This window comes from Maylandia zebra, linkage group LG3 (genome assembly GCF_041146795.1).
Source record: "Maylandia zebra isolate NMK-2024a linkage group LG3, Mzebra_GT3a, whole genome shotgun sequence".
Taxonomy (NCBI): domain Eukaryota; kingdom Metazoa; phylum Chordata; class Actinopteri; order Cichliformes; family Cichlidae; genus Maylandia; species Maylandia zebra.
Genome location: NC_135169.1, coordinates 27,668,370 through 27,681,253, shown reverse-complemented (window position 1 = coordinate 27,681,253; position 12,884 = coordinate 27,668,370). Strand labels below are relative to the sequence as shown.

At 41.6% G+C, this 12,884-nt stretch overlaps 1 protein-coding gene and 1 non-coding gene across 3 annotated transcripts in view; one reads left to right on the top strand and one right to left on the bottom strand.

Moving 5' to 3' along the window:
• htr2cl1 (5-hydroxytryptamine (serotonin) receptor 2C, G protein-coupled-like 1) overlaps nucleotides 1-12,884 on the bottom strand; it is a 227,148-nt gene that overhangs the window by 24,603 nt on the left and 189,661 nt on the right. For both annotated transcript variants that reach the window (XM_014409373.3, XM_014409374.3), the window contains exon 5: nucleotides 11,625-12,654. In XM_014409373.3, coding sequence (XP_014264859.1) covers nucleotides 11,625-12,048 — 424 coding nt within the window. In that variant the 5' untranslated portion in view covers nucleotides 12,049-12,654. The remainder of the gene's footprint in view (nucleotides 1-11,624; nucleotides 12,655-12,884) is intronic.
• On the top strand, nucleotides 4,856-4,928 carry trnak-cuu (transfer RNA lysine (anticodon CUU)). The gene has a single exon. It is a non-coding gene; the product is annotated as a tRNA-Lys (tRNA).

Below are 12,884 nucleotides of genomic sequence, written 5' to 3'. Positions count from 1 at the left end.
GCGTTGGGCCCATGTACACCCCCTGGGATAACAATACAGCAGCTACAAACACACGCGAGGGAGTCAGCAGAGTCCAGCGGATGCGTAATTACAGTCAGCAGGTCACACACTGCTTAAACTGGGCTTAAATAATTAGCTTGATTGGCAGGCTGGCTGCTGAGTGGGTTAAAATTATATTCTGGCACTCTTTAACTCACTTGCAAGAAAGATACTATTTATTTACAGAAATGAAACGAGTAAAACCAAACATCAACTACAATTATGCTAACTGCTCGAGGCACGAATGCTCCATTACCGTACTCAGTGTCACAGCTTGCATCCTTCTTGTCTCCTCCGTCTTTTTCAATTGCTTTGGCTCATATCTATTTTCCGTCACTTTCATTTCAAATATCTTTCTAACTGAAATCCGTGCCATTGCTTCCACATTTCAAGGGACTATAGTGCATCACAAATCATCCAGTAAAGGCAATCTTTGATTCTGAGTGATATGTTTCACTTGAAAAGCTGTTCTGTTAAGGATAAATAAAAGTGAGCAACACTGATGCTGTGTCATCCTCCTAAAGAGGGCATATACCACAAAAACTGCCTCTCTGTGCCCGCGGCTATTTATATGAACCGAGGACATGACCTGGGGCCAAACCCGCGAGCGTGTAATCTGGCTGCTTAATTTCATCTCTGATTTGTAGGACGAGCAGCACGTATGTGATGCATGTGGAATGAATCACACGCTTGTTTGTGTGCATGCTGAGTGGGAGGCAGCTTGCATAATGTTTCAGAGGTCAAACGCTTTTTGGGGGGCAGTGCATGACACACACAAACACACAAGGTGTTACTCAGCTGGCTACCGGGTGAGTTAGACTTTCTTCTAAATAGACCGAGTGAAAATAACTGAGTGTTGCAGTCAACTGTACAAAATAGCTGATAATTAAACAGCACTTTTGAATCATCGCACATTTTGTCAGGCTTTGCATAATACGGAAAGGTTATGACGTATGAACAGGTCAGATGGTAGTCAAGAAGGGCGCTTGTGGTGGGAATTTGTGTTGTATTTCTGCTCACTTTAGTTTGATGTAACACTGATTTCCAAAAATTAAAAAAAAGCATCAGCTAGTTTGATCATGGGACGTGTGATGTCCATGAACACGTTCGACCAAATGCTGAACTCCAGAACTGAAAAAAAAGAAGTCAATAACTGCAGTCCCTCCAGTGGCCACTTGAGGCTGACTGAACAAGCAAATTTCTACAGACTACAATTTTAAAATGTCCATTTTTTCACCAGGAAAACAAAAGAGGCATGTTTACAGTTTGTTACATGAATTAATTTGTTTTTCTAAAAGAAAATCTCCTGGTTTTCAAACTCATGGCCTTCAGCTAACATTTTATAACCTTCTGAGACACTTGTACCTGCAGACAGGGGGAGCTAAGGATTGCTCTGTCTGAGCAACAGCTTCCACAGCAAGTCAGATTTTACAGCAATTACATGCTTTTTTAGCATCTTAACTAAATTCTCCATGTTTACCTGACTAAATCCCTTGATAAGCATGGAGCTTTGCAAATTTGATTTGGCAGATTTTAATGCCAGATGTCTTTCCTGGCGTTAGACACAAACCCAAGGGGAATTTGTGTCTCAGGCTGGAACTAAATCAGCAAACTATCACTTCCCAAACAAATGTGTTAACCACTATATGTCTGAATTTGTCCTAAAGCCAATGAGCACTGAGCACAGGGCTAGAAGACTAGCACAGAGGATGTCAGGCCCTCAGGTTACCCTCATGATTCTGATTGCTTGGTCACACCAACCATCCTGTTCGCCCTTGCGCGAAGCAGCAGATACTGTTCTACCTGTCCAACCTCTGTAGGGTCCAGGTATCAGGTGCTACCTGGCCAAATGCAAAACTATTGAAAAAAATAAGAAAAGATGAGGATGGAAGGATTTCAGTGGCCTCCACCTGTAAAACCATTCCTGTTTTGGGAGTTGTCTCATTGTCGTCCCTCTAGTTAATATCATTAATACAACAGCAGCTGAAACTCATTAACAACTTCCTATGTTACTTAACTGACCAGATCAATATCTCAGAATTTTAACTTACTTGGTGGTATACTTGGAATAACAATGCTCTCTATATTTTTTTGCGCAGTGCACATTAATACAGTATGACACACATCTTTATAAAAACATAAGGCTCCTGGTCCCTTGCTCAAGACTTTATTCCAGCATATTGTGATTTAAAACAGCTATGCCAAACATGTGGCTCTAACCCACAACCCTGAGATTAAGAGTCTCATGCTCTGCCGACTGAACTAGCTGGGCATGCGCCTTGAAAGCTTTTTGTGACATCACCTGAACCACTTTATCAGATTGCATGCACTAGAACTCTTGGAAACTCACTGACATTTACCTTTCACTTCACACGTGTGCACACAGTCTATGCACTCAGCTGACCTCAGTATGTGCTTCACATAACATTTACACACCATGTTGGAAAAATGGGCTTGCCGCCATCAGCTTGAGGCTGGCTCAAAAACCAGAAAAAAAAACATGTTAACAGTTGGGTACAATGGACAGTTTTGGTCTCTATAGCTACTTTTTTTCTTCAAGGCAAATTTAAGAGTTTATCGAACCCATTAATTTGTATTGTGTTATGGCTTAAGGTTGTGGGTTATAAAGTGGATATCCACTTAATAACCTTTGTCTGGGAGTGTTGTCTACTGATGGTAACTGAATCCTTGCTCCATCCAAACATCCTCGATCCCAAGTGGAATTACTGGGCCGGACATTACATCGCCAGCACCACAACAAAGACTCCGGTAGGGGAAGTGGTGGTGGGCTCTGTGCTTATGTGCTTCGGGATCGGTTCCAGATCAGTAGAATAATAGACAGTCACTACTCACTAGACTTAGAGGCCATGTCCACTTAGTGCAGGCCCACTTTATCTACTTCATGTGCTAACGGTAGCCAACGTTACCATTGGTTACATCCTCCTCGATGCTAACGTTAGCTCAGTACTCAACCACTTCCAACTTATCGTCAGGAGGCTCTCAACAGCAGAGAGAGCACCCTGAAGGCACCCATATTGTTGTTGGGGACTTTAATAAGGCATGTTTGAAATTTGTACTCCCCAAATTCCACCACCATGTTATTCCTACCAGGGCAGATGGGACACTGGACCATGTGGACAGTAACATCACTCAACATCATTGCCTACATCCCCCTCCAAGCACCCGGGTCATTAAAACATGGCCAAATGATGCTCTCCTCCAGCTACAGGACTGTTTTGATCTGACAGACTGGTCCATCTTTGAACAGCAGGACTTGGAGACCTTCACTCAGTCTATGTAGTGCTGTGTAAAGAATGTGACTGTGATCAAAACCATCTGGATTTTTCCTAACTGAAAACCTTGTATGATGAGTGAAGTACAGACTTTGATCAGAACTCGTAACTCAGCCTTTAGGTTGAGGGACAGTTCCCTGTACAGCACTGCCAGAGCCAACCTGAGGAGGGGCATCAAACAGGCCAAGGAGGCCTACAGGAGGAGGATAGAGGGCTTCCTCAAGGACAACAACCGTCGCCAGGTGTGGAGAGGCATCCAAGCCCTCACTGACTAAAAAAGGCCCGAGCCTGTATGTCTGTATATGACATATGATAGATGATAATAGGCCTTCTCTGGCTGTGTACATTGGCCTTCTTTCCAGTTTCTTAAAGCACAGACTTTGATGTGTTGAGTTAATTCACTGTTGGGGAAAAATCAGTTTTTTTAAACATGTCTTCTTCAGGAATCTATGTTTCCAGTTTGTGAGCAGAGAAATAGCCTTCAATGAACACTTTGATTGAGTTGACCTTGCATGTCATGCACTTTTTTGGCTGTGTTTTCCTGTCTGTGTAATCTCCTCCTGCCTTAATTTAGTCCATGAGATATCATTTCCTTTCTCTTGCCTTTGTTCCATCTCATTTTCATCCTTACCTAACCATTCTGCCCTCCCCCACATCAATAATTCATAGTTTTGGGTATTTGTTTTATATTTGGCCATAAGACTTGAAGTGAGATACCTTCAAAAATGAGCAGTTTCCTCGCTTCATGTATTATCAGTGTTTTATTATCACGTCTACTGTATGTTTTATCACTGAGCAAACAGAGACCTGAGGAAGGGAAGAAGCCAAATGAATCTGAATTACATTCAGTTGAGATGGCACCATATCTCCCTCCCGTCATAAGGTCTCAATGTGGAGGAAGGGAAAACATGGACAAATTGCTGAAAAGCAGAATGGAAATTAGATCGCGTCTGCAAAACAGAACAAATTATCCTGAAAAACAGAACCATAAGTCTTACCCAGAAGAAGACCTCCGTGTTCTTGCTGTTGCTTTTTTAAACTGTCCTACCAAGAGGAAAAGCATCAGATATTTCTGATAAGTTAAAAGATTTTCACGTTCCTCCCCTCTACTCAATCAATTACTGGTGCAGCTGAAAAAGTTAACTACACAGCAACAAAGTTTGCATACAGGAGAGACTTCAGCTGTGTATGAAAGATGGATGCCCCCACCATGATGAGCAAAGTCCTGTTGTGAAGTGTTGAGCTGTTCTTCTTTGTTGCCGCTGCCTTTGTGTTTTGACAGAAACAGAAGGTAACGAGACAGGTTTGGAACTGGCGTGCAGTATCTCTCAGTGTCTCACACTGAAACTAGCAACTGACACCAAAAGAATCACCAAGAAAGCATTTATTAAAGGAAACCAAGCAAGCTGAAGGGCTGGGACTGTGTTTGGGTTTCGAGGAATGAATATTCGCAATAACAGCTTCCACATCAAATCAGACAGAGCTTTTCTTGCAAGTAAATGCACAACAAAAACACAATGCAGGCCCGGCTAGCTCAGTCGGTAGAGCATGAGACTCTTAATCTCAGGGTCGTGGGTTCAACCCCCGCGTTAGAATTTTTAGGACTTTACAGTCTAGTATAAATAATTAACATAAAGTCTGTCTAATTGTGGAAGCTGTTACTGAGAAGGTATAATAATCCACAGTTCCTCCAGTGTGCGGATTACAAGCTGGTGGCTTAGTGGTAAATGACTGGTACTTGATAGGAGCTCTTGCAATGACTTCTTACCACTAGCCTCACTCACACACAGAAGCTTTATTAACCAAAAGTTCACATTCAGAGGATTCATTGACTCCCAAGAATTTATCAACATGCAGACTACAGAATGTGAGGATTCAACCAAAAACCTTCACAATTAGGAGACAACCTCCACTCCTGAATCCACACTAAGATTCAGTATGATGCCCAAAGAATCTTGTTTGTCAGCACCTTACATGAGAGTAAACTCACATAAGTTCTGTCTTGATAGAGAAAAGAGAAACGCCCCACGTGAGGCTTGAACCCACTAACCTGAGCTTAAGCATCTCATGCTCTACTGACTGAACTAGCTGGTATTTTTGCTTGGAGTGTGCAAATTGTTTATCTTGTGTGGAATAAGTGAGCTACCATGGCTCCAGATCTTTAAGAATCTGTGGGCAAGGTACTCATTTGCTACAGTATTATTATTGATAATTTGCTATTATTAATCTCTGGTTGTCTTCCTCAGTGTGTCTTTGTCCTGCCTTCCTCCTGTCAACCCAGCCGGTCATGGTAGATGTCCCTGCCTCCCTCACCCTGGTTTTTCTGGAGGCTTCTTCCTGTTAAAAGGGAGTTTTTCCTTCCCACTGTCGCCAAAGTGCTTGCTCACAGGGAGTCATATGATTGTTGAGGTTTTCTCTGTTTTCTCTGTATTATTGTAGGGTCTTTAACTTACAACACTGATACTGATATTGAACACTGTGTTCTCCCCCCCGATGCACCTGTGTATGAATATTAGCTTGTGTAAGTGCTTAGGCACAGAAAAGAGGCAATGTGTGAACCGGTAGTTGAGGCTTGTAGTAAGAAAGCAGTGTAGAGTGTGGAGTAGAAAAGATCTATGTAAGTTCTAGTACACTCTGTAACGGCAATACATGATTCATGAAGACCTTTATCCATGGATAAATGGTGCACCATTTACACCCAACAGAAGACACAACAAGTTTATGTCTTTGTCTAACTGGAGCCCAGATGCCAACAGTTGGTGTTAGCTGGGTTTCTAGAGATTTATCAGAGATGCACGATTTGATTATGATAATTAAACTCATAATTCCTGTCCAAGAACATTTATCTAATCATTTTATATTACATGACAAATTGCCTGCCGGTATTTGTGTGCGTGTATCCTTGCTATTTTAAAAAGCCTATGCTCCATCAATTTAATTTAATCATCTGGCAATTCCAATTAAAGAAATGCAAACACATATTCTCTAAAAGCTGTGTGTGTGTGTGTGTGTGTGTGTGTGTGTGTGTGTGTGTGTGTGTGTGTGTGTGTGTGTGTGTGTGTGTGTGTGTGTAAATGTCATGTAGGCCTATGCATTAGAAAGAGAGAGGGTAAAAAACCATTGTTAAATTACCATTCCCTTCATCTTTTATCATGATTGTCATCATCATCATTCTCATTAGCATCATCATTATTATGATAGCTGGAATAATTTATTGTCAGTCGAAATGGTGTGAGAACATTCAGTGACGTGCGAGTGTGTGTGTGTGTGTGTCTGGTCGATCACTCAGTCAGCCGTGAGGATCAATGCAGTCAAGTACCAGTCTGATGGATAACACTGCACGTAAAGATCCAGACTCCACTCAAGTGTGTGTGCGAGCACTGGGTGTGTTTGCAGGGACTCGTGTTCTTCTGTGTAATATAAATGACAGAGAGACAAACAGCCAATCTGTCTCAGTGTGTTTGTGCATCTGAAAGAGCGAAAGGAAAGGACAGACTTGTCAGTGTTTTGTTTCAGTGTGTGTCTGTGTGAAACATTGATTACCACAGTGAGCAATCAGCGGTGGCTTGAACTAACAGACAGGCACAGAGCGGGCCAGCGAGTGTGTCCGTTGGCCACGCGTGGCCCATTAAGCAGCAATCAACCTTCCCCGTCCTGCTTAGCATTCCAGCAGGATGCCTGCCTGCCACAAAGCCAACACATGACTGTAGTGAATGTGGTCAGGTTTGGCAGGGGAAACAAAAGGCCTGCAGGGCAAAATAAAAGAGTTAGACCGAAGCATGAATATCCACACAGTATGTGCAGAATCACATCTGCATTTTATAAGCTGGGAAGCAAGAATTGATACATTTAAGGTGAATTGAAGTTGGCCTGCAGCATTATTAGTATTTTATTGAACTGCCGTAAAAGTAGCGGACATAAAAGAAAGATTTAGAAACAGGTGGGTTAGAGGCTGATATATCTTTATCTCCAGTGTGAGCATGACTTCAGAAACAAAGAACCAGGAAAACTTAAAACCACTTCATCTGTTCTGCTGATATCTGTCCACTTATACCAGCTCTTTTGCCGGTATAACCCTTCTTCTACTTACATTATGGGTCAACAGAGTGGATTATATGCCTTCATCTCACAGTATCCCTAGCATCCTCCTCTGTCACACCAACAATCTTCATGTCTTCACTGCATCCATGAATCTTCCCTGAGCTATTCCTCTTTTCCTTCCTCTTCCTCTTTGAGTGTCTCTACATACAACCGGATAAGTTTGTAATACTTCTTATGTCTTCCTGGAGAAAACTCGTTTCGCCTTCTTCTTCTAAAGCTGCGCTGATGTAGAGATTTTGTTGTTTAGGAGAACACTGAATTGAGTATGGCGCATAAACGACGGGGGTATAAATGATTTTGACGCCAGGATATAACCAGGGTGGTGATCGTAAAGAAGGAAAAAAACTTTTGGACAGTCCTACTGCGTTATTAGTTAACGCAAGATACATGGAGGGGTTAATGTATAAAAGCCTTTATTGTATTTGTTTATATATGGGGGATGGAAGAAATATGGCAAAACGTTCTTCTCTAAATAATGTTTAGACGATAGATTGATTAATTTTGGTTTATATTTGAGATAAAGAATACATCTTTCTCATTCTCCTATATTCCTCTTGCCTTATTATAACTCATACAGATGAATCCCACCTCATGAAGATGACCTCAATAAACTGTCTTTCACTGATCTCCTGTTTTCTCCTTTGCCTTCTTTTTCCTCGTGTTTGTGCTTTTTCTGCCCTGTCTGCTGGTATCTCTGCCTCCAGAGCTGCATGTTTCTAATCTGAAGCCACCGGCCTCACTGACCTGCTGAGTGTCTATCGCTGTATTGTTTGTTGCCTCTCTTCCTCACTCTTCTTTTCTGTCTCCAATCTCACCCTTACCACAACCGTTTGAGACAGATGGCCATCATCCTTGAGCCTGATTCTGTTGAAGTTTTCTCTTTGTTAAAGGAGAAGAGGTTCCACACATCCTCACTAACCCACACACCTACACAGCCCCTTCTATTCTTTTATTTTTTCCCCCACCTTTTATTCTTTAAAACAGGTCTTAAAGTCTTTCACGACTCCTGTCAAAACTCCTGGTTCATGTTCAGGGTCCTTGATTCACAATTGATTAAAGCCGTGCATCTGCAGCTGTGGGATGTGAGAATGCAACAAAAGCTGAGATTGTGACATTGTGTCGAGGTATGATTAACTTTCCAAGAAAAATAAAGAAAGCTATTCATCATCATGTTTTCTGAGGTAATTTGATTATTAAATCAGCTGAACTAAGGCGTCTAAAATTCTTAAACTTAAAATGTGATCAAACTCAATTACAATGGTGTAATTAAATTCATGTGACTTATCCTTTGGCTTTTGACTTGTTAGTTCTACTGCTTGAAGCACTGCTCACGCAAGATGATGAAACTGATGATGACTGCTTAAGTTTACTTTTCCTTTTATCCAATTAGTTTGCATACTTTGTTTGCATGCTTCATCAAATTTCACAGTGAAAACCTCAAGTTCTGACCTGTTACAAGTCCTAATGATTAATTTCATGGTAAGCTTTTGCAGAAAGGGCTGCGCTGCTGTCATCACTGTTAAAAACATTGTATATTCTTCTATTCTACTAAGCTCTTAAAGCCCGAGTTACACATGCCTGGAGAATGGTTGTATTTCCTCCTAGCACTAACCAACTACTGGTGGCGAAACTTGTGTGACACAAACCAGAAATGAAGAGCATTTGCCTTCAAGGCAAGTTGTGCCTTACTGCTGCAACCAACACGTTTCAAAAAGTGCAACGTTTACTTTGAACGTAAAAGTTCTTCATTTACATTTAGCCTCAAACCAGCCTCAAGTATTTGCAAACTGGTTGGCATCTTCCATGCAAACTACTGGAGACCAGAGCATTCTGCTATTGACCGACGCAGTTTCCAATGCAGCACTGCATACCTCTTTGACACCAATTTAGTATTAGCCAGCAAACTCCAGCAACCACTTGCCAATTTGTTGTGGAATACAAATCTTTCCATAGCGACTGGATGGCTGCAACCCCTTGCAACCAGTCTGGGAATATTAATTTTTCCATGAGTTTGCAGACCAGTCTCTAGGCTTCTGTGACTGAGGACTAACATCCACCAGAATCCCCACTGAATGAGGGTTAGGATTAGTTTGCGTTTTGCTAAGGAAGCCTAGTTTTGGAAACTAGAAGATCTGATCAAATTTCTATAATTCCACACAAAGGGCAAATCCTGCCTTAATCGTTGCCAGCAACATGGTAGCTGTAAAGAGGTCAAAGTAGCCACACTATGGGTTTCATTAATTTCTGTCATATATTTTGTCACAGTGGCATTTTCAAAACATGGCCACAGTTTCAAATAATGAGGTCAGAGTATATATTCAAGCAATCTCCGTGAACCAAAAGCTCAAGTCCTCTATGCACTTGGTTTCACTACAACTATTGTCTCTACTTAACTGTGGGCATGTAGCACAGAAACCCCACCCACATGCTATTCAAATTGTGAGGGGCAGCCAATCAGAACAAAGTTGTCTTAAAAGGAGATGGAAGGGAGCTCAAACACACTGCTTTAGAGTGAATGAACTGCAGAAAAGCTAAATGATAAAAAAAGATTATTTTAAAACGTAAATCACGCAAAGACACTCCAGTGCAGTCGAATAATAAAAACATGGGTCTAGAAACAATGAGCATTATAGCTACCCTTTAAAAAGGTATATCGTGCACAGCATCCCTGAAAATATACCTTCATAAATGTCCTCACGTTTCTCAGATTACTGAACAGATTAATCAAAAATCTTTAAAATATGGCTTCATACGATTGGAAGTATGATATTAGCCAAAAAACATAGACACATTTATTATAAGGCGCTAAGAGTTCTTGGAAGCCGGTGATGTGAGCACTGAGAAAGAATGCTGTCACTGAAACCTGTAAAGGTCACCATCTGTTTATCTACATCTCTGAAACAGATTTTCTCACTGACTATCAGCTCTGTGATCGTCTCTGTGATGGTGACATTTACAGGTATGAAGTAGGAAATGTACCTCCCTCCTGAGGCGTTCACGTCGAGAGCTAGCTGAAACATTAGAAGAAGACAGTCTATCTTTAATCGAATGTTTTCACATGTGCTTGGGGAATGCACATATCCTATTATGCTAATGTGGGCGTTCATGCAGAATCCTGGCATGGACACTGGAAGCAAGAACAGCAGTAAAAAGCTGGTATGAAATTGCAATTATTAAGCTGGCATCCTCCGGCTTTTGATTCACTTGCAAAATAACAGTGTGCGCCGTCTCAGAGAAGTAATAATCATTTCAATAACTGCACGGAAAAATGTTTTTTAATGATGGCAGGCGCATGTCAGTGTGCTGACAACAGCTGGCAAGTGGGTGGATATTTGAGATCAGGTGCAGATTGTCTAAAGATTGAGATTTATAGGGATGAATCTGGCTTTTTATTATTAAACGAGGGGCTGTAAAGAAGTGAATACATAATTACAAACACTTAAGGAAAGTGGATCATCTGTTTTGCTATTCTTTCAAAGTCGGTACGAGTAATTTACAAGTTCCTTTTGACTGTACTGAGCTTACTGAGAATGTAGGAGTAATGTAGTTTCTCAGTTTGCAGCAATTTTTCCACCTTCTCTTTGATTTTTCAGCCTGAAGCTACAAAACTAGAAAAGCGTCATTTAAATGTTTAAGTGGTCAGTTTATCTTCACTGCAAACACTAATTTACTAAGTTATCCTAAATGATATCAGCTGGTCTGATCACAGGTTGCACTATGTCCGTGAACACATCCGATCAAGTGCTGAGATCACGGCACACAAAGATGATGATTGACTCTTGAATCATTCTTAAATGGCTAAAACAGAAAAAGAAAAGAAAAATGGAAAAAAAAAAAATCAAAGATACAGAAAGTAAAATGAACGACTTTTTTGGGTGCTGACAGCGTTAATCTCGTTAAAATGACGTTAACGCCATAACCGCATTTACGTGGCAAATCTCCATTAACTCGCTAACGGAGATTTGACGCCTTAAATGCGGTTATTGCATTAACGGCATTTTAACGAGATTAACGCTGACAGCAATAACATATATACTTACATATAAACCAAACCAACTCATCCAATTGTTCACTGATGTTTTAAAGTTGCGTAAGACTATAAATATGCTACTGTCAGCAGAGATGAGTTGTGAATTTTATTTGTATATAAGTGTTTCATGCTGATGTCATTTATGGGTACCATAAACTTACCATAGAGGATGTTGATAAGAGAGATTGGCATAACCAGGATCCCTACGAGCATGTCCGCTACAGCCAGTGACCTCAGAAAGAAGTTGGTGGCATTCTGGAGCTTCTTTTCCAGCGACACCGCGAGGATGACCAGAATGTTTCCGCCGATCGTCAGCGCAATGATGACGAGTATGAGCAGTGCTGGCCAGTTCTTCTCTTTGATAACCGCCCTGCTCACAGACTCCTGGGTTGTTAAATTATCCAGACCTAAACTCATGCCGGAAGCACCACCACCTCCGCTGCTGCTTCCAAGTCCTATCCCCCATGGGAGGGTTTGATTGAGATCTAAGGGGTTGTTGCTCGGCCAAGCCATTCGACTCCCGACCTCCAAGGAGGATGTGGTTGTCCCGAACCCGCCAAGAAGAGCCCTTGCTGGGCCACCCATTTCAAAGAGAGATTACTGGAGATTGGACAATCTGCTTCAGAAGCATACAGAAGAAGAAGCTGCACTCAAAATTAAGGGACACTTCTCTGAAGGATATCACCTAAGAGTTGATCAGATGGGATGGGAAGAAAGCAGGATAGGGAGAAATCTGGGGGATTGTGAATGACAGGGAAGCTGGGGCAGGGGGATAGGGAAGAAGCAGCTACAAGGGCTCTTGGTTTTATTATTGTGTTTTAATAAATCTTGCTAGTTCCAAACAGCCTCAAATTGTTCTGTTAGGCTTGTATCTCCCATTACTGGCCAACAAATCATTGCCAGGGAGTTCTCAAGGAATATGCTGAGCAAAACTGTCCCGAGTTGCTTTTTGGTGTTCAGCCACATCTACATCCAAGTGGAAGTGAGACTTTAAGAGTTTTTAATTTAGAGCTGGAAATTGGATGACTCATATCCATGGCTCCGGGCCACCATCGTCCTCTGTCCACCCAATCGCTGTAGTCCGTTTGCCACAGGGTGTCAGTCGGTTTCAGTATCTGCATTCAGCTTTGAACCTTGCTGTTGTGAACGGACATATCTGAGGTGTTTATCCGAGATGATGGTGAGGGCGAACTGCGGAAAGAAGCAATGGAAGAAAAAAAAAAGAATCAGATCATCTAATTTGAACTTCCTGCATGCACAAGTTGTTTTCACCCAGTCATTCATGATTTGAGAATAAATCAAACCTCTCTCTCTTACATTCCTTCTGGTCTGTCTTGATATATTCTCGATATATCCCCCCTTTCCGATTACTTTCCTTCCATCCATCTACTCCATTCACCCACTCCTCTCCCTCAGTCTTA